The 20,077-nt window shown below is 41.0% G+C and overlaps 1 protein-coding gene across 4 annotated transcripts in view; it reads right to left on the bottom strand.

Moving 5' to 3' along the window:
* Positions 1-20,077, bottom strand: part of SORCS1 (sortilin related VPS10 domain containing receptor 1) — a 294,481-nt gene that overhangs the window by 78,681 nt on the left and 195,723 nt on the right. For all 4 annotated transcript variants that reach the window (XM_061458807.1, XM_061458811.1, XM_061458809.1 and 1 more), the window contains exon 6: positions 8,009-8,073. In XM_061458807.1, the coding sequence (XP_061314791.1) occupies positions 8,009-8,073 (65 nt within the window). The remainder of the gene's footprint in view (positions 1-8,008; positions 8,074-20,077) is intronic.

Raw genomic sequence — 20,077 nt, 5'->3', positions numbered from 1 at the left:
AGACGTTTCCACCACTCAGTAGTACAGTGTGGTGCAGCATGTCCCCTCTTTGTCATAAGATGGAGAATAGGCATGCATCTCTTCACCTGCAACACAAACAATTTCCGCTCCTGTTTAATTCAGTCCACTGTATCATGAAGGACAGCTCCCTACACCTACCCCCACAATTCATAGAATTGAAGAATGGCGTGGGTTGGAAGGGGTACATTCAAAGGCCATCTAGTTTCAACACCCCTGCAATGAGCAGGGACATCTTCAACTACACCAGGTTTCTCAAAGCCCCATCCAGCCTGACCTTGAACACTTCCAGGGAGGGGGGCATCTATCACCGCTCCAGGCAATCTGTTCCAGTGTTTACACCACCCTCACTGGGGCTCTAGATTTGAACACAGTACTGCAGATGGGGTCTCTCATTCTCTCTCAAGAAGGTTCCCGAGTGAAACTCCTGGCAATCCTGAGCTTAAACAAAGCAGCATTACAGTTGAAATGTCTGACTTCACCATCCCCTGAGTTTTTGCCAAGACTGGGTGGCTTTTCACACATGGGATTGAATCAGCCCAGCACAGAGCTATATAATATCAGATCTCCATTTCCCACCCTGTTTCCTTTTTCGCCCTCAACACCATTCTTTCCTTTTACTTCCACAAGGCACACCAGCTGCCTGGGAAACACAGACTGCAGTGCCACTGGGTTATCTATCCTGAGAGCACAGGGAGGTAGCATGATGGGTGGCTGCTGGGACCAGACAGCAAAGAAAATTAAGGGATCGCCTCCACAAGAGACTTGAAAGAGCAGGCCAGGTTGACATCCAGCAGAGGTAAGTTTTTTTGATCCTGTTTTAACAGAGGAATGGGGACTATGTCTATTTCTGCTGTGATCACAGGAGTCTGTGCAGCAGTGATTGCACCACTGATGGAGATTTACTAAGGCAATTCTTGTGAATTTTTACAGTGCAATTCTCCACAGCTCCAATTCTAAAATGCCAGTAATAACTACTAAAGGGCAGAGCACTGAAATTGCTTAAGCTAACCTTCCAAACAGCCAAACTCTGAGATGGGCACACCAAGAAAAGCTCCCTCTGCTATGGGAGACAGAAAGAAGGAAAACCAGGCTTCTTGTAGTGCCTGGATCCCTCCTTTTTCCTAAGGGAAGTTTTGCTGTGTTCAAGTTAACACAAGGATTTTTTTTTTTTTGGGGGGGGGGGGGCATTTTATTCTTGTGGACAATTTATGTGATTCCATTGGCAGAGCTTTGTAATTTAGCATTAATTAATGTCAATTAATGTATTCAGTTGCTAGGCTCTGGAATTAATTTCATTAGTTTTCCCACACAGATGTTTTCCCTGCAATAGGTAATTAGTACATTATGCTTTTCATTTCCAGAAACCTCACCTCCAACAACAGCTGCTGTTTTTAATATACAACAAAAAAGTCACGCTGTGCCTGGAGAGAAGAACATAGCAACTCCCAGCTCTTACACCCCCAGACACTTTGATTTTGACAGGTTTAGACACCTAGGGTAGGATTCTTCTCGGGCAACAGCAGCTATTTCTGAAGCGGAAGCAAGAAGTCACAAAACCACAAGAATGAAGGAGACATCTTGTAAGGGAAAGCTCTGACAAAATTAATCTTTCAGTGGTGAAAGAGAATTGCAAATGCTAACACACAGCAAAAGCTGAGACCCAGAGGGACACTGTGCCATGAAATATTTTAGTCTTTTCTGTTTAGCTCAATCTCCATGTTAGTATGTTCCCGAGGGAAATGCATCCCCTCTATCCCTGAGACATTTCTTGGCTCAGATGGTGGAGATGGATGGTTGTAGGTTGTTACTGGAGGTTGGTGAGCCTCTGCAAATGTACACAGTAGAGTTTCAAACCCCTTCCTAAAGTAGAGTAGGACTTTCTTCAGGATACTTGTTGCTGAGTGCTATTTTGGACAGTATATCAAACCTAATACTCATTGCTTTCTAGTCTATGCCTGCATGTAGATCTTTTGAAAACCTGATTTGATCACAAGAAGAATCAGAGAAAATACTTAGTGTACTCACTGAAAATGTATAAATTTTATTTGTCTTGTCTTTAATGTATTGAGGAATGTATTATCTTTACAAATGAATTCATTAAGAACAAATCATGAGTTTATGCAAAAAATATCCACATAATCTATGACTTGTTTGTCTTCCAGATTTTCTACGGAGTATCCCAGTTCATAATTGAGTAGCTTAGACATTAGGGATAGTTTCAGCTTTTGAAGGATGTCTGGCATCCTGAACCCCAAGAACACAGTAACAACACATGTCACTGAAAGATCCAGACCTGTAACCCCTCTCCAACAGTGACTAATAACAGAAGCCTAGGAAAGGTCATAAGAATTTGTCCGGTTGTCTTGGTAGTCCAAGTACACCTTCAGCATTCACAACCTCCCCTGGCAATGAGTTCCACAATTTAATTAAATGTTCTCCCCTAATTTAATCTTTCTACTCCTTTGTTTTTGAGAAGCACACAAAATAACTGTTCTTTCTCCATGTCCATCTGGTCTGAATGTCGATTTGTGAAACATTTGTAATATGGAAATATATTCAGGACTCTTCAGGACTGAGCAACTGCAAAGCAATTAACCACTAATGAAGATCAGTGAAATAAAGCCATCCCATTTACTAACTACTCACACATCTGGTTTTGTCCTGCTGCTACTCTTTCTTCCTTGCATGTCATAGTCAGGAATTTTTCTCTACATGGGGACTTATATCCTCTGCCATTTATGGCATAAGCCTATAACTGCAGAAGGTAACAGATGTTATTCTCCAGGACAAATACCAATTGTGATCAAGAAAAAATACTAATAAGAACCAGGAAAAAATAAAAATAATAAAAAAAAAATCACTGCACAGGTTTAGGCACTATGGGAATTAATTCACCACTCTAGCCATGTTAGCAAAATATTGCCAGGCCAGGCTGCCTACTTGTTTTTTTTCCACAGCAGTGATTATTCTTCCTTGCAACCTTCTGTGAAAACAGAAATTAAAGTCTTAGCACAACTTCATGATTCAGACACTATTGGCCAGATGTTGATCAGCAAGCAGAGTATGCCTGCTGACACCAGGTGAGGCTTTGGTCTTACTTGCAATCACAGCAGCACCTAAATTACCTTTCCATATGAAAAGTTGCCGTGTAAATGAGAGCAACAGAAGAAAAGCAAAGGAATCAAAAGTACTTTTCAAATATCAGGAGTTCTCTACATTTTTGCCAGCATATTAGAAAACCCTCTAGCTTCTTTCACCTATACTTAAGAAGAAAAAAATAAATTTCTAAATTAGAAACTCAAAATCAGTCAGCATCTACCTACATAAGTGAATGCATATCTCATTGTCCTGGGTTCAGCAGTAACAGTCATTTTTTTCTCCTTCTTAGTAGCTGGTGCAGTGCTCTGTTTTTGACTTTCGGCCTGGGACACTCATATATGTAAGAGTTGGCTTTCTTGACATGCACCTATAGAAACTGTCACTCAGACATCCTGTGAGTCAGCTTTGCCATTCTCTGGAGGGCTCAGTGGGTACCCAGTTAATCTCCAAATGCCTTCTAGGAATCCATCTTTCTAATCCTCACCAACAGCCTGGATTCTTCTCGAGGCATCACCTGATTAAAAATTACCTCCCGTTTCCATTAGCTTGAATACTGAGATAACCTTCTCTAGCTCAAATGAGATAAGCCCATAACTAAGGATCTTTCAGGACTTGTATATTCTTTAAAAACCTAAACCCTATATGTCATTAATTAATGGACAGTGAAGGAATCACTTCAAGCTGCATTTTAGCAAACCTAGGTTTAACTTCCACCAGTCACTCTGCTTGCTATCTATAGTGGTGAACATAACAAAGAGAAGCTTATCGTGTGGTTAAGAATGGTAGGGGATTAATGTATTACTGGGATGTTGACCTGAAAACAGGCAAAAATTATCCACTATTCCTGTTGACTTTGCTGGTTTGCCTTTGATCCTGTTCCAAAATCAAAGTGGAACATGAGGGACACCCAAGTGTACAAATGGAAATGTAAGATAAGGTTCATATGAACTTCTTCCAACCAGAAAAATCAGTTTTACCACTTTGTTCTCAGCCCCAGCTTGACACAGATTGGGCCTGAAGCCTTTAAATAATAAAAAAAAAAAAAATAAATCATACTTGAGAAGATAAAATTTGCCCAATACTCCCCAAAATTACACAGCAGGATTAAAAATATAAATGGCAATGTTTAGCCCTGCAAATCTATCTCAGTCAATACAACCAAATTGCAGAGTCTGTACTCATTTTGTTCATTACTGCTTGCACCCTAGTTTGATCAGACACACTGTGTTCAGGAGTCCAGAGGTTTTCTGGTTCTGAGGAAAGAAAAAATAGTAGTGAGAACTTGGGTTCAGGTACAATATTGTTAGCCAGATCCTGAGCAGGTGTAACTCATGTTACTGAAGTTATACTGATTTATGCCTGCTAAGACACTCTTATTTTGGGCCTTGTAAACCTTTTACATTATGTATATAAACACAATAAATAAAATGCACAGACAGATCATAAGCATGGAGAAGAGATAGAGAGTTATTGGTTTTCTAGCAGGGAAAGCCCAATACTAAGGTTGCTGCTGACAGATGTTCTCAAACAACCCTGCCAGGGAGATGGGCTAACATCATATTCTGCTGACATTTCTACTTCTTCCCACCTAAAGCTGAAGTTGTACTACTCAGCTTCTGCTGGAAAAGATACCAGCACAGAATGCGGTGTTTTTTCTTATCTGTACTGAGTTCAGCAGGTTTTTGCTTAGCCCTTATTTTTCCACTTCAGGATCTTTTATTTTATTGTACCGATTGTGTGGTTGTTTCCACACTGCTCCCCTTTCTTCCCATCTTTCTCCCTGCCTTGTTTTGGCAAGTCTACCTGCGCAAATTCAATCCCTTTATTGGATTTTCACACGTGGTTAACTCTCAAAAGAGATATTCCAAACAAAGTATAAACAAGTAAATGCACGAAGAGAAAAATAAAAAACAAACCCAAAACCAAAAACCAACACAAAAGATCCCACAAAAAATTACTTGCCAATTACCCTCAGCTTGATAAAAATGTAACTTTCTCACTTCAGCACGCTTCTGCCAATCACCCCAGTGGCAGTCACACACCTTCTTTCTGGAGGAGAAACATCTGTTCATCCACTGGAGGATCATGGTTGCTTCATCCAGGAAAAGGAAACTGATTTGGTTCTTAGAAGAAGGCTTTAGTAGCTACCAGACCTATACACATGAAGTTGGTCATGGTAGCTAGAGTAATGGGCCATGAGCACACTCAGCCTGTCTCAGTCCCAAAATCCTGCAATGCTAGCAAATGTCTTCTGGCAAAAAATGCTGTGCTATGTTCCAAGGTTACTGCTTCCAGCTACCCATCACAGTCCTCTGCCAGAGACCAATGCTTCCCAGAACTACGGGCAAAACAGAGTATGCACTTACTGAAAATCCAACACACTTTCTTATATTGGCAATGTGCTGAACTGGGGACCTTTCTGACTCATGAGTAGAAGCACCAGCTGAATGAGTGGTTTGCAAGAGGGGTCACACTGGCTGAAAGTTTGGCACCACTGCTGTATTTACATCAGTAGATCTGTCACAGCCTCACTAACAGAAAAACTTCAGCTATGCTGCCTCACAACTAAGCCAATATAAGCGCACAGAATCAGTTATTAGAGTTCAGTTGATGATCAATAACTTTTTATTCCATAATTCTTTACTAACATGCCTGAGTCTTCAGTGAGGCCAGTTTCATCTACCTGTTTTTTGTTTTCCACCTTAAAAGCTTACTATATATATACTGTCATAAAGCTTACTAATTTGTTAAGCAGTCAAGAAGACTTTTGCAGAAATATGCAACAGCTGTGCAAAATGTTCATGTTACAGCCTAAGAACTCAAAATGTTCATATTACAGCCTAAGAACTCAAACTCATTTAAGGCATTTGGGGCATGGCACTTTCTGTGCCCACTATGAGCTGAACATCCCTTGAAAGCAGCACAAGAATATAGATCCTTAAACACCGACTGTAGTGCCTCATCTCAATGACCTCAAATTCTTAACGCCTTAAACCGCTAATATTTTGTGCTGAAACACACAGCTCTGTTGGAATATTTCATTCTCATTTAGCATGTCCAGAGAAAGCCTCATGTTCCCAGTTTTGTTGCCATGTCCAGGTAAGTGAATTTGACAGGAGAAATAATAAGAATCAAGAGATCATAAAGGAAAAGAAACATATAATACATTCTTTCACTTTTACTAATCTTGAATATCTTGAAATGGAAAGACTTTTTAAACTTTATGGTTTATATTGCAACTACTTCTTGTCAAAATTCATCTTCCAAAAAATTCTCTTTCATGCTAGATTTCAATGAGCTAAACCCCAGGTTACCTTACAGTTACTTTTTCAGTCAGTTTCCAATGACAAAATGCACATTTTAAGTAATACCACTGCATTTGGGGGTACAATTTAGGGGAGAATTTTACCAGTTTTAAAGGCATTAATTCACTGCATCATTAATAGCTATATATTGCAAATGGTAAATATTCGCTTGTTCTGTTGCAGCAAAGCTGCTATTTACAGAGGAAACAATATGGAATTACAATGACAAGCTCTATAGCAGTCAGGCTTTTGGTCTGATGCCTTCCTGAGGCAATCCAGTGTTGCGGAAAATAAATCCATGGAGGAAGATCTGCAAAAGCAGTGGAGCTCAAAGGTAAACCTTGAGTAAGCATGGGTGGGAGGAGAAAAGGCCAGTGGGAGGCTTAAGGTGCCTGAGAGAATCTACAGCCAATTAGGAGAATATTTTGGAGTTGCAGGTAAAGAAGGTTCCTGGAATGGAGAAAAGCCCCTCAAGAGGGAGAGGAGCTGATGAAAGTGAAGGACAGTGACAGGACAAGCAACAACAGTAAAGAACACACTTAAGCTGATCATTAAAAGGTTTCTGAAGTTAGATAAATGACATATTTTCAAAGGTAGTACCTAAGGCAGAGTATCCCTGGTCTGTTAAAACTCTAAAGCTATGAACCAGGGGATATTATGCACTGTGTGAAACAACAGCAGCTAGACTCTGCAACCCAGGAACTTCTCTCCAATGTCATGTTCCCATGAACAAAATCACATAGGAAGAAAAAAAAAGTGCGGTATACACTAATGCCAATTACTGCTTATCATCTGTTCTTCCTTACTGTGTTCTCAGCTCCTTTCACAGCCTGTCCCAACTTTTTGCCTTGCTGGAAAAGCTTCTCTTCTTGCAAACCTGCCCTGAATCAGTCAAACCCCTCATATTAAATGAGTGAATCACTAAATATAAGCCAGATTTCCATCATGATACTGCCTGGTTACAAGAATGTAAGGGCAGTCCAGAGCCATAGAATCAACATGGTTGGAAAAGACCTTTGAGATCATCAGGTCCAACCCTTACCTCAGCACTGCCACGGCCACCACTAACCCGTGTCGCTGAGGGCCTCTTCCAGGGACAGTGACTGCAGCACTGCCCTGGGCAGCCTGTTCCAATGCCTGAGCACCCTTTGGGGAAGGAATTGTTCCTCATCTCCATCGAAACCTCCCCTGGTGCAGACTGAGGTCATTTCCTCTTGTCCCATCCCTTGTTCCTTGGGAGCAGAGACCTGCCCCCTCCTGGCTCCATCCTCCTGTCAGGCAGTTGTAGGGAGTGATAAGGTTCCCCCTGAGCCTTCTCTTCTCCAAACTAAACAACCCCAGGTCCCTCAGCCGTTCCCCATCACACTTGTGCTCCAGGGCCTGCACCAGCCCTGTTGCCCTTCTATGGCCCCACTCCAGCACCTCGAGGTCTCTCTTGCAGCGAGGAGCCCAGAGCTGAACACAGGATTTGAGGCGCAGCCTCACCAGTGCCCGGTGCAGGGGCACAATCACTGCCCTGGCCCTGCTGCCACACTGCTGCTGCTGCAGGCCATACCGCAATATTTGAAAGCTGATGTACTTACGACCATCCACTGTCTTTGCCTCCAGGTGAACGAGATCAGGCTCTCTACCAGACCCCACCATAGACCTGTAAAAGCACAAATTGATACAAAGGCATTAAAAAACAACAGATACGATGAATGTCTGAGATATTAATTCCACAGGAGGTCCTATTTAACTGGACCTAAACTCATACTCACAAGTAAGAGCTGATCATGTTGAAAGCACTTTGGAGTTTTCCCTAAAATAAACTTGAACATTTGAAAAAAATCTACCATTTTATGAAGTCAATGCCGTTGTACTTATGAATTCTTTATTTCTGATCCCTGTACTTCACTTATTTCTGCCTGGAAACTTGTTTCTGTTCTTCTTGGTGCCTGACATGTTTATGTGTCTCCTGGTTTGGTCAGAACCATGCATTTCAGTTCTGGGTGGGATAAAGAAGACTTTCATTGATGGGATAATAGTGTTTGCCAGCATACTAATTATAGCTGTTCCTTTATATTGGACATTTTATGCACATTTGCTTAATTGACACTCTTAATGATCAATGTTCCCTCATTAATTAAGATATTTTAAAAGCCCATTTCATCTCAGGACATTTTATCACTTCTGATCTAATAAAAACAATGTTCCATTAATAAAAGAAATTTCAGACCGATTCAAAAAATGACTGTTCATTCACTCTGAATTAACAAGCAACAACATAAAGTCAATGAGCACTGCAAATAAGGGGTTCTTGGACTCAAGCTTTGCTTCCATTTTTAGGTTTCCCTGCACTGCCACTGCTGGCCTCAACAACTCCCTGGGACTGTTCAAATGGCCTGTGGTTTGGTAGACAGTCTGAATTATGGCAGTAGAGGCTGCAAGTGTGTGCTAATCCCATTAAAAGGCAGCCTTAGCAGCATCTCTGACAATCAGTCTTGTTTCTGGTCCTATCATCCAGGTCATAATCCTAGACTACGGCTAAAGGTTAAACAGCCAGTTTCTTGTTAGCTCCCTGACCTCCAAGTTGAATGAGGGAAGAGAAACATTCATTTCTAGTGATAAATTAGATGTTGTTCTGTTCAAAACCTCATTATTTTTCAGAAAATCAAACGTGAAGTTCAAACAGCAATTTAGACCTTCATTCTGTTCTCACTGACTGCAATCAGAGGCAGCTCCAGCCCTTAATCATCATGCACATTACCTAATAACCATTATAAAAATGTTAACAAGACTATTTGTGTCCTGATTAATCCTTAGCTATGCTTGACAAGATCTGTAGCGATTCTCTAGCTCAAAAAGGTTTGGATATATTTGTTCTCCTTTGCTGGGGAATGGAAGTTTCAAAGACTCTGAGCCAGCATTGCTTTCACCTCTTCTCCATTTTTAATAGCATTTATGGCAAGGTCTTTCTCCTGTCAACTTATATTTAAAATATCTGCTTCCTGATAATTGATACCACATGGGTGGGAAGGGAGTAGCTTCCTAAAGCATTCTTCCTTCACTTGCCAACTTCAACACATTTAGAGACAAAATGCTGGACCTGCTAGTCATAATTCAGTTCAAGGTAGATAGATGCCAATGACAAACACCTCTTAAAAACTGCAGAAGGCCTAAGCTTGTAATTTAGCGTATCTCCTTTTTATTCTTGTTTATTCAAGCTGGCTTTAAGCACACCTGGAACTGGGCTATTACAGAAGACACAGAGCAGATTTGCAGCACATCCCTCCTCCTGACCTCACACAGCCCCATGGGGATGTGAACTCTCCAAAGAAACAAGGATTATATTCCACATTGGCTAAGAAGGCCAATGGCATCCTGGGGTGTATTAGAAGGGCGGTGGTTAGTAGGTCGAGAGAGGTCCTCCTTCCCCTCTACTCTGCCCTGGTGAGACCGCATCTGGAGTATTGTGTCCAGTTCTGGGCCCCTCAGTTCAAGAAGGACAGGGAGCTGCTGGAGAGAGTCCAGCGCAGGGCAACGAAGATGATTAAGGGAGTGGAACATCTACCTTATGAGGAAAGACTGAGGGAGCTGGGTCTCTATAGTTTGGAGAAGAGGAGACTGAGGGGTGACCTTATAAGTGTCTATAAATATATAAAGGGGGAGTGTCACGAGGACGGAGCCAGGCTCTACTCAGTGGCAAACAATGATAGGACAAGGGGTAATGGGTACAAACTGGAACACAAGAGGTTCCACTTAAACTTGAGAAGAAACTTCTTCTCAGTGAGGGTGACGGAACACTGGAACAGGCTGCCCAGGGAGGTTGTGGAGTCTCCTTCCCTGGAGACATTCAAAACCCGCCTGGACGCATTCCTGTGTAACATTATCTAGGTGTTCCTGCTCCGGCAGGGGGATTGGACTAGATGATCTTTCGAGGTCCCTTCCAATCTCTAACATACTGTGATACTGTGATACTGTGTGATACAGATTTAAGCACACTGTCTCCTCAGAAAGATGCAATGATGGTATTCATCCAGCAAAGAACTTGCTGCCCTAGTAAAAGCCTGTGAGTCTGCAGTCAGGTTCTTTGTGAGTTTCCCCTTCATAGTGCTATTCTGATGCTCCTCTTCTGCATCTTCTTGGGGAAGTCAGCTAATTCAGAATGAGATGCCTCACTGATGGATGGGACGTGATTGCTGTTTTCACTTGTGATATTAGCTATAATTTACATCAAACTTTTAAATGCCTTAAAAGCAGCATATAAATATCTGGACCCACTAAGCCCTGAAAGCTAGAAGGCTACAGCTGTAGTGACCTGCATATTACTTACTTTCACACTGTGACAGTCAGTTACTGGAACTGCAGAAACTTCAACTCAAGGAAGAATTAAGCCATCAGTTGTCCCAAGGATGTACAAAACAAGGATGGCTGAAACATAACTCGTGATAAACATTATTCATCTATTCAAGGGCTTTCTTTCTTTTGACATCTCCTAACCTCTGTAAATTGGAAAAATGATGACAAATGATGAAAACTGAGGTGCAGACAATCTAAGAGAGTTCCTAAAGTCAAACAGGACATCCGAGGTAGAGGAAAGAACCATATCTAGGTCTTCCTATCTGCTAGATCTTTCTTCCTCCCATAGAAAATACATATTTCATTGGTTTGACATATAATAGGCTTAATTTACTTGTGACAACACAAGGTCACACTCAGACCCATAATATAAATAACACAAACAGCCAGTTGCAAAGGACAGGCAAAATACAAAGACATATCTACTGAACTCAGTATTAGCTGTACACAGCTGACATCCAGAAGCATATCACTCCCATCTGGGTTCTGCTGAAAATTTTCTGACCAAAACTTTTTAATGTCTTATTTTCTTGTATCATGCTGTCTTGTTCCATGGTAGCCCTGTGATATTTCTATATACATCCCTCCTTACCACCTGAAAAGCCATATAAAGTAATGTTCATCTTGCCCAGTTATATACTAGAGATATTTAACTCTGAGCAAATCACACACAACACTTTTTGCAGGCAGTGAGGAGAAACAGGCAGTTTTGCACAGTGGTTCATCTGAACGGTGTTAATATGACTTCATGAGAACACAAGCTTTAGCCTAGAAACAGCTGTTTCTCTCCATTAAATGTAAGATGCTATGCTACAGTCAATCACATGTGATCACATAAAGGTCCTGAAGCAGGTAACACAACAGACCTGAAATATGTTTACCTACATTTCAAAACATGAATTACTGATAAATTATGGACTGTAAGTAAAGGAGAAATAGAATGTCCTGGGCTGCCTTCTCTGAGAGTTTTATATGTTTTATATAGCTTACCTCAGCTTTATTATTTACTATATGAATGTAAAAGCCTACGAGACATTCAGGATGCAATACTGACCACAGTGAGCATGTAGGGGAGATAAATATCATCCTCTTGGTTACACTGCACCTGAGAACATGCACCCTATAGGACAGGAACATCCTTTTACATGCATAGGAAAATCAGTTCTTAAAGCACCTACTGGAAACAAGGTGTTAGGAACTGTGGAATATATATCTGAAATCTTCAACTTTTAGTATGTCAACCAGCTCTATCACACCACCACTGAGCATGCAGCTACACTATTAGTGAATTTTCTTGGCTTTTTCATTTGGTTGGGGGAAAAAATAAATAATCATCCCTAGAAGCTTAGGAAGACACTGTACATCTACAAGCCTAGTATTATTAAATAACAGTGTTAAGCCCATAACATTAGTATAAAACAAAATGAATAAACCTAACTGATTACAAAGAAATTCCAGTCCTGACTGATGCCTGGGTTCAAAGGTTCTTATACCAAAACTAGAGCGATCAATAAATACAAGTTTCACATATGGAAGAGGAAACTACATGCTGGATTTGCCCTAGGTAACACCAGAGCCTCAAACTCAGTGAATCTAACATGATACAACTGCCTGCTCCACTTCATTATCTTTTGTGCGCATAGACAAAGCAACCTGGTCAAGCTACACTTCACAAGCTAAGCAAGGAAAAGCACTGTGCTTTGATAGCTTGTAAACCAAACATCCTACAAACATCAAGGGTATGGATGAACAACACTCTGGGACCCATGGAGTTTCTGATTTCTCTCAGGAATTCATCTAAAAATAAACAGCAGTCCAAAACTTGGCCATGTCCTATTTTGAGCAATTTTTGTTAACTAAGCTGGCAGCACTTTCTTCTCATATTTCTCAATTCTATTCTTTCCTTTCAGCATTCATTCTCAAAGACCAATCACTTATATATCCACAAACTTTTCTTCTTGCCGTGGTCTATGTTTTCATTTTATGGTAAAATGCCAGCATGCCCTTTGTCCGTCCCTTTAATCTCAGGCTTTCTGTAATACTCCCTGAAACTTCAGTACACCAGGGCTACGCTTGCAACAGGTTTTGCTGAATGCTGCCTATTGTATTTTGGGGATTAGCTTTTTGAGTTTTGCTGGTATAATCGTCTGCGTGTTTTGAAAAAAAAAAAAAAAAAAAAGAAAAAAAAGACATTAAAAAAAATCTTTGAAGAAAATGAGGATTTTAAAAAAATGAGGATTTAAAAAAGCCAAGAGGAGAGCAAGGCAGTGACCCCACTGCCTTTATGCAGAAGATGCTCACATTACAAAAAATGTAGGACCCCCACAGTCCTATCACAAAGTTGCTTTCTAAAATTTTAATCACGATCAAATAGTCATCTGCACTTGAGAGCTCCACAAATCGATATCACTGGCTGCAGTGCAGTAATTGCTCAATGCAGATTCTACATCTACCGTGAGAAGCAGCACAGAGAAAAGACCCCGAATCTTCCTCTGGTTTAGAACTAGTCTGAACAAAACAAAAGCAGCCTGGCACTTCACATTGCACAGCAAATGCTAGTTGGCATATTTCTGTAGTGACCAACCCCTTGCCATCTCTCTGTCTGAAACATTTCTAAAACCTTGGCTTCCTTGGCCTGTCAGCTCTTGTGAGCCAAGGAAATTCAATAGAGACCCTGTTATCCTGGGGTTTCCACCTCTTCTATCTTTTTTCACTTCTAGGGACAAAAGCAATTGTTTATGGATGCTGGGAACTGATGAGGTTTGCAAGGCAGTCAGACCACTCTGAACTGCAAAAAGGCATCATTGTGAAGACAGCAAAAGCTTCCACTTGGTGTACTTAACTTCAAAGCGCCATTTTTAATAAACAAAGAACTTGAAGCACCAGACAATCAAGGCTCCATCTCAAGGGCTTGTGCATTCTGGCTGGGTGCCCTTGGTTTTGGATACTTGACTTCAGGCACAGTCTGCGACTACATGCACAAGAAGACTGATGCCAAACATTTCATATGTATTCCTTGTACCATATATGATCACACCGGTCAAGATCAAAGGTCTTTCAAGCTAAGCAATAAATGACAATGTTATTTTACAGAATCTCCAATGCAAATGGCCCAGAATGAAAGCTGGAAGAACAGAAATGCTATGCCCTTTTCACAGACAGAACCAGTGTGAATGTCATTTGTTCTTTATATGAGAACAGAGCTCTTATGCTGCTTTCCCACATCTCAGAGGAAATGAACAAATGCAGAATCAGGACTCCTACAACCATCCCTCACCTTCTTTTGAAGGGAATAAGGTATGATTTGTTCATGCAGCAAAGGATGGCAGACAAATAACAGATAACAGCACAACTCTAGTATGGTGGGAGGAATAAGATTCACCTAGTTCTGGGCATTTTGAGCTGACTGACACTGACTCAGAGTAGGTCAGAAGTGGCTGCGACACAACACCAAACAGAAAAGCAGCACATCACTTCAAAAATCCTGACTGACCCCTCATCATTTGCCTCTTTGCCCTCTATTCGCTTCCTGAAACCTGTCCTGATTCTTTCTCCTTCTGGACTTTAGACTCTAGCTGCATTATGCAGGTGACTTTGTGCTTACTGTGTTATTTCTCTTGAGATGTCTCCTGACCTTCAGAATTCCTTCTTCCCAACCCCAATTTAAGCACACCTCCATCTTTACATATACTGCATTACACAGAAAGGCTAATTAGCTGCAACAGGTGGAAGAGAGAACATACTCTCGAAGATCCTTATGCCAAAGTTGTCCTATGAACATAAATATTCTAACAAGCTTTATCCTGTCACAATAGAGCCATAAAGTTGCTCTTTTCAGCACATGATAATGGCTTTGTAATTCAATTATTGGTAAAATTTGCCTTTGGGGATTTATCTTCCTTTCGCCTCAGCACTCATGAGAATCCCTTATCGTAAATCTTGCCAAGGCAAAATCAGCTCCCCCACTGCCTCTGGGACACATTGTGCTCCTTCATGTTAAAAAATTGACAGGTTATTCCAACTTATTGAATAGCAGGTTTTTGTTTCAAAGGACAGTGTGAAAACAACAACAGTGGATGACGTCCACGGAGTCCTCAGTAGCATCATCTTTTTTCATCCCACTGATGCTTCTGTAACACTCTTAATCCTAATTGCCATTCATAAAAATAGTAACACATGGCACTGAACAAGGAGCTTTTTGCCCAAAGATACAAAAGTACTTTACAATCAACCTTTAAGTAACCTTCGCTGCATGCTACTGATTTGTTCAAGACCTATGGAAAAGTACAAGACTGGCAGACCAAGTTAGAAAGCAGGGCTGAGGAAAATTTTTTGTTCTCAGCTATATAGATAAACTCCACTGATTAGTCAAGAGCACAGGGACCTCATTGATTTGACCAAGAGCACACAGTTTTTATGTGGCAAAGACAAAAAAAGAGCTTGAGAGTCCTCCAGGCTCCTTTCTCTTTTACTACTACACTGACTCCATGATGACTTTGCAGATACTCTCCGTTCCTTTTTCTTAGTTTGCAGAGGTGAGTGAATCTGCCCCCACGGAGCTTAGTGTGAGAGGGAATTCTTGTGGTTTGTTTAGTCCCTATTATGTGAAATTTTACACATTTTACTATTCCTGGAACACACTGTAAAGATTGCTATCTAGCTTTAAACATCTCTTAACAATACTATCTAGACATGATTTAGAAACAAAGGACCAGATTCCAGACAGGCATAAATCAGCATTTCATTTCTTTATATCTGGCCAATAAATCTCCCCTGGCAATAATCTAATTAGATTTTCCCTGCTACATCTCTGCACTATTCTTTCCCACATTGCCCAATTAGATGAAACGATACAATTTTGTGCAATTCAACTGGCAGCCACTGGGCCAAATCCATCCTGTGCTATGCTTTATGCAGTTTGTCACCTTTTCCCTAGAACTGATGAAAAAATAGCAGTGCAGTGAGTAAAGCCCAACTTCTAGTTGTGCCACCTCACAACACTGACCCAGAAAAACTGGTGGCTCTTGCTATTAAAACTAAAATAGATAAGCAGGTAAACGGGTGATGAGATTTCCAGGACATGGGTAGTCATTTTTACTCTCACCACAACTTTTTAAGCCTAGAGTGGGATTATCCACAGCCTTCCACCTCATGATGTCCACATACCCTACAGCTTTGAGGCCAGTAGCAAACCAAGCCTTCTCCTCCACTGCAGTAACACCACAGCCCTTTGTGGGATGCTTCAGAGAGGAAACTTCCTAAAACTCTGAAATAGACTGATGCAAATTCTCAGGGAGATAGGTATCTATTGCTGGTAATGCTGGGTGGGAGGAATTTCTTAAAATAAGGATCTAAACTAAGTGGATAGAATTCAGTTACCAGGATTAAATCCTGATTTTAGGATAGTTCTCATGTCCGATATCTCTTTTTTATATATTGCAGGAAACTGAAGACATCCTACTGGGTTGAAAGGAGAGAAGGAGGAAGGCCCCCTCTAGTTATAGCCCCTGAACTCAGCTACCTGATATAGTGGACCAAACCTACCTTATTTACTGCTTCTCTGCTATTACAGTCTAATACGATCATGGTTTCCCACTGTGTTAAGATGCATGTTTCTGGCCTTTTGGAGTGCTGTGGCCCAGTCAGTATGCTCTGGAGGAGGCCAGGAAGTCAATTAAAGCAAGAATGCCAAGTCAACTCTGGTAACACAGTATGCTGCTTTATACAACAGAAAACAGCAGTGAAAACTTCCTGACATAGATACAGAGAAATCCAGAGGTAACTATACCATGCAACTGCCTCAAGGGCTGACCTTTATAGGTGCACATGGAGAAATCAGCTGCTTAGTCCAATGCCTTCTGAAGACTGACATGTTCCATGTTCCAGACATACTGCATAGCACTGCAGCTTGTGCTATGGACTAGCCCTCAAATCAAGATTTTTAACATGGTATCCAGATGCTTGCCTACTTCTGCAGATCTTAAATGGGGGGAAGTGGATGAGATTGACATTGAAGCTCATGGGAGTCTGTACTTATTTATGAAGTATCTCTGGATGATTTTTTTTAAGATAAATCTAGCGAATAGGGAAAACCAAAACACACCAACTTATGCATCCATCAGACTGGGGCCTCTCAGTACAGAAAGGCTTATTCAAGTGAATCATAGAATGTTTTGGTTTGTAAGGGACCTTAAAGATCACCTAGTTCAAATCCCCCTGCCATGGGTAGGGACACAATTTAGTCAACATAAACAGGATTGAAGCATTTGCCAAATTCTATACACATGCAACGTATAAACAAAAAAATTGTCACACCTTTATTTTTATTTCAATGCCAACATTGTCTCTGCAATTACCTCAAGGATCTAATACTTTTGTTACGAAAATTTGTTTTGCACTGCAAAGCTCATTTCAGTCAATCTTGGTTTTCCTGTCTATCTAAACCTTTCAGAAAATGAACAAAATCTGTGGATATGCAAAACTAGAGCACCCACTGCATTAAGGCTTGAGGATACAGGGAGGTAAGAGGCATTTTTGTCCTATTCAGAGTAATACAGTGCAGAGTCCCAAGCCAGCACAGACTCCAGCCAGTCATTCTATGCAGCACAGGGTACTGGCATGGCATTTATAAACAACACAAATCTAAATAGCCTAAAGTCAGCTCTGTTGTTTACAAGCAGCAAGCTTGGGTAACACTGTACTGGAATCATCACCAGTTTCCCTGTGCCAGAATAAGTACAGGGAAAGACAGGTTTTATCAGATCTTTGCAGTGTTTCTATAACATGTTACTGGAGGATAAGACTCTAAGGGGAGAAGGGGGGAGAGCCATGTAAATGGTCAAGATTCTATTCAGTTATGACCTCCAGGAGAACATTCAAGTTACTATTCTATCCCCATGATAATCTAACAAGGTTGAGGAGGTTTATTCTCATGCATGGTGGAACCCTGCCAAGCTAAGGATTTAGGACTGAGGAGTTATATTTTGCTGTGACAAATCTTGATTTGATTATGAGTGACATGTTCTCTCAAGGGACTACTAGGACCAGAGGATCTGGTTATTACCAGAGGGCTATCAGCCTCTGCTGTGTGACTTTGGGCAATTTTCTCAGCCTTGTCCAGGGAATAAACGTGTATTTTGGATCTCAATTTCTTAAGAACTAAAACTGATCACAAATCCAAAGATTCTAAATGGGTTTTTAATAGCAACGGAAAGAGGACGCTTCAAGTGTTTTTCCTGTCCTTGCTGATACACACGGGGCTGGCAAGTTTGTATCTCTGGAAGCCAGACAGGCATAAAATCTTAATTCTCAAGATAAATCTGAGAGATTTCAGGCTTTGTTTGTACCAAACAGGTAGAGCAACATCAGAGTCTAGCTGAGAACTGTAAGCAGAGGTTTTCACTAAATCCATTGAAAAGCCAGTGGGATATTTAGTGAACACTGGCAACTGAGAGTATGCTTCCTTGCACCCTGGCTGGGTAAGATGTAACACTGACCTTTCTGATACAAAAACAGTCAATGTCAAAGGCACTGACTGGTGGCAAAGTGCTCTACTATGTGTTACTCACCATCAGAAATGTTAGCAGTAGCAGCATTGTAAGGGCCAAGGAAAGGCACAGTTGTAGATTTGCTCTTCACTCTGGCCCCTGGCAGCGTTGTTTGCTGCAGTTCATTTGTATCTTTAAGCTGGCAGCCATGAAGCTGCCTAAATATATTAGCAAGACAATAGCAGCCTGTGTTATAGAGGCTCAGACCTTCAGTCTGATTTTCTCCCAGAGCCAAACCGGAAGCAAATGTGGTCTTCAATTCAGAAAAAAAATTAATATAGAAAACAAGCAAAATTCACTACTTTTGCTATTCCCTATCAGTCAGCTGCTTAATTCAGATCTCCTGAAAACTGTCCTGAGTCCCCTTGTGATGTGCCCATCTTCATCCTACTGAAGCTATGTAATACATATATTTTAATTAAATTTCTAGTACACTTCAAAGCATCAGGTATGCATTGTGTATTAGATCAAGTGGATGATTTTCTGGACAGGCTGTCACAATGCTCTTTGATTGGCATCTTCCTCGTCAGCCTCCAGCACTGGCCCTACAGTGATTAAAAGGTCTCCAGCAATATGCAGCATCATTTGTAAACAGCCCAGATACAATGCCAAATAAATTGTCCCAGCCCACCTGGGTGGGCATGCAAATCTCACCAAGCCAAGATCTGACAAGAACACTGAGATGGTTCGCCCAGATCTTTCTAACAGGGCTTTGACACTTCTTTTCACTTGATTTTCAGCTCTTTCACCTGCTCAATGAACACAGTCGGGGTTTTAAAACATGCTCTCTAGTATTCTCTGGAAAAGAAAAGCTGTATACTCTATAACTCTATTCTGAAGATTAACTTTCTTTGCCCATAAAAGTAACACAAATACCTATTCATCTGTCCTTCCAGCTGCTTACCAGTTTACCTTTTTCTCCCTTTCATTGTGTGTGTGTATTTGTATTGTTTGAGGGGAAAAGTTGGTTGTCTGCTTTTTTAAAATGTCTGCATCCCTTTTCTTCTCCTTGTACTCAGAAAAAAAAGCCAACACAAAAGTCAGAGTGGATACTTAGCAACATGCCTTACCAAACTGACATATCTCCTGTAATTCCTTCAGGAAATCATTAACATCATGGACACATGACCCTATCGGAAACGAGATGTGCTATGATATGTTTTTACTTCTAATCAATGCAATACGTTATGTTGCACATGAAAGCCCTGAACTGTACATTTTGTCTAATCAAGACAGTTATCTTAAAATCATAAAATGGTTTTGGTTGGAATGGACCTCTAAAGATAATCTAGTCCAACCCCCTGCCATGGGCTGGGACATCTTTCACTACATCTGGTTGTTTGAAGCCCTATCCGTCTTAACTTTGAACACTTTCAAGCATGGGGTACTTGTCTGGGCAAGTATCTCACCAACCCTTCACAGTAAGAACTTCTTCCTTATATCTAACATCAACCTACCCACTTTAAGTTTAAAAATATTACCCTTGTCCTATGACTACAGTCTCTGCACCAGTGGAGTCTTTCTCTTTCTCTTGTAGGTCCCCCGTAGGTAGTGGAAGCTGCTCTAAAGTCTCCCTGAAGCCTTTTCTCCTCCAGGCTGAGCAATTCCAACTCTTTCAGTCTGCCTTCATTGGAGAGGTGCTCCAGTGCTCTGATATTTACAGCTCTCTGATCTTCTCAAAGTATGGAGTGGTATTTCTTTTGTATTTCTCCCACTCACTCATCTGGGTGCAACACCCAAATAAGTAACAACAATAAGAAAATA

This window comes from Pezoporus flaviventris, unplaced genomic scaffold (assembly GCF_033815535.1).
Source record: "Pezoporus flaviventris isolate CSIRO_AGI_PZ_B2104156 unplaced genomic scaffold, CSIRO_AGI_Pfla_v1 ptg000029l, whole genome shotgun sequence".
NCBI classification, from domain to species: Eukaryota; Metazoa; Chordata; class Aves; order Psittaciformes; family Psittacidae; genus Pezoporus; species Pezoporus flaviventris.
The sequence above is the reverse complement of the archived record's forward strand: the minus strand, read 5'-3'. Positions and strand labels throughout refer to the sequence as shown.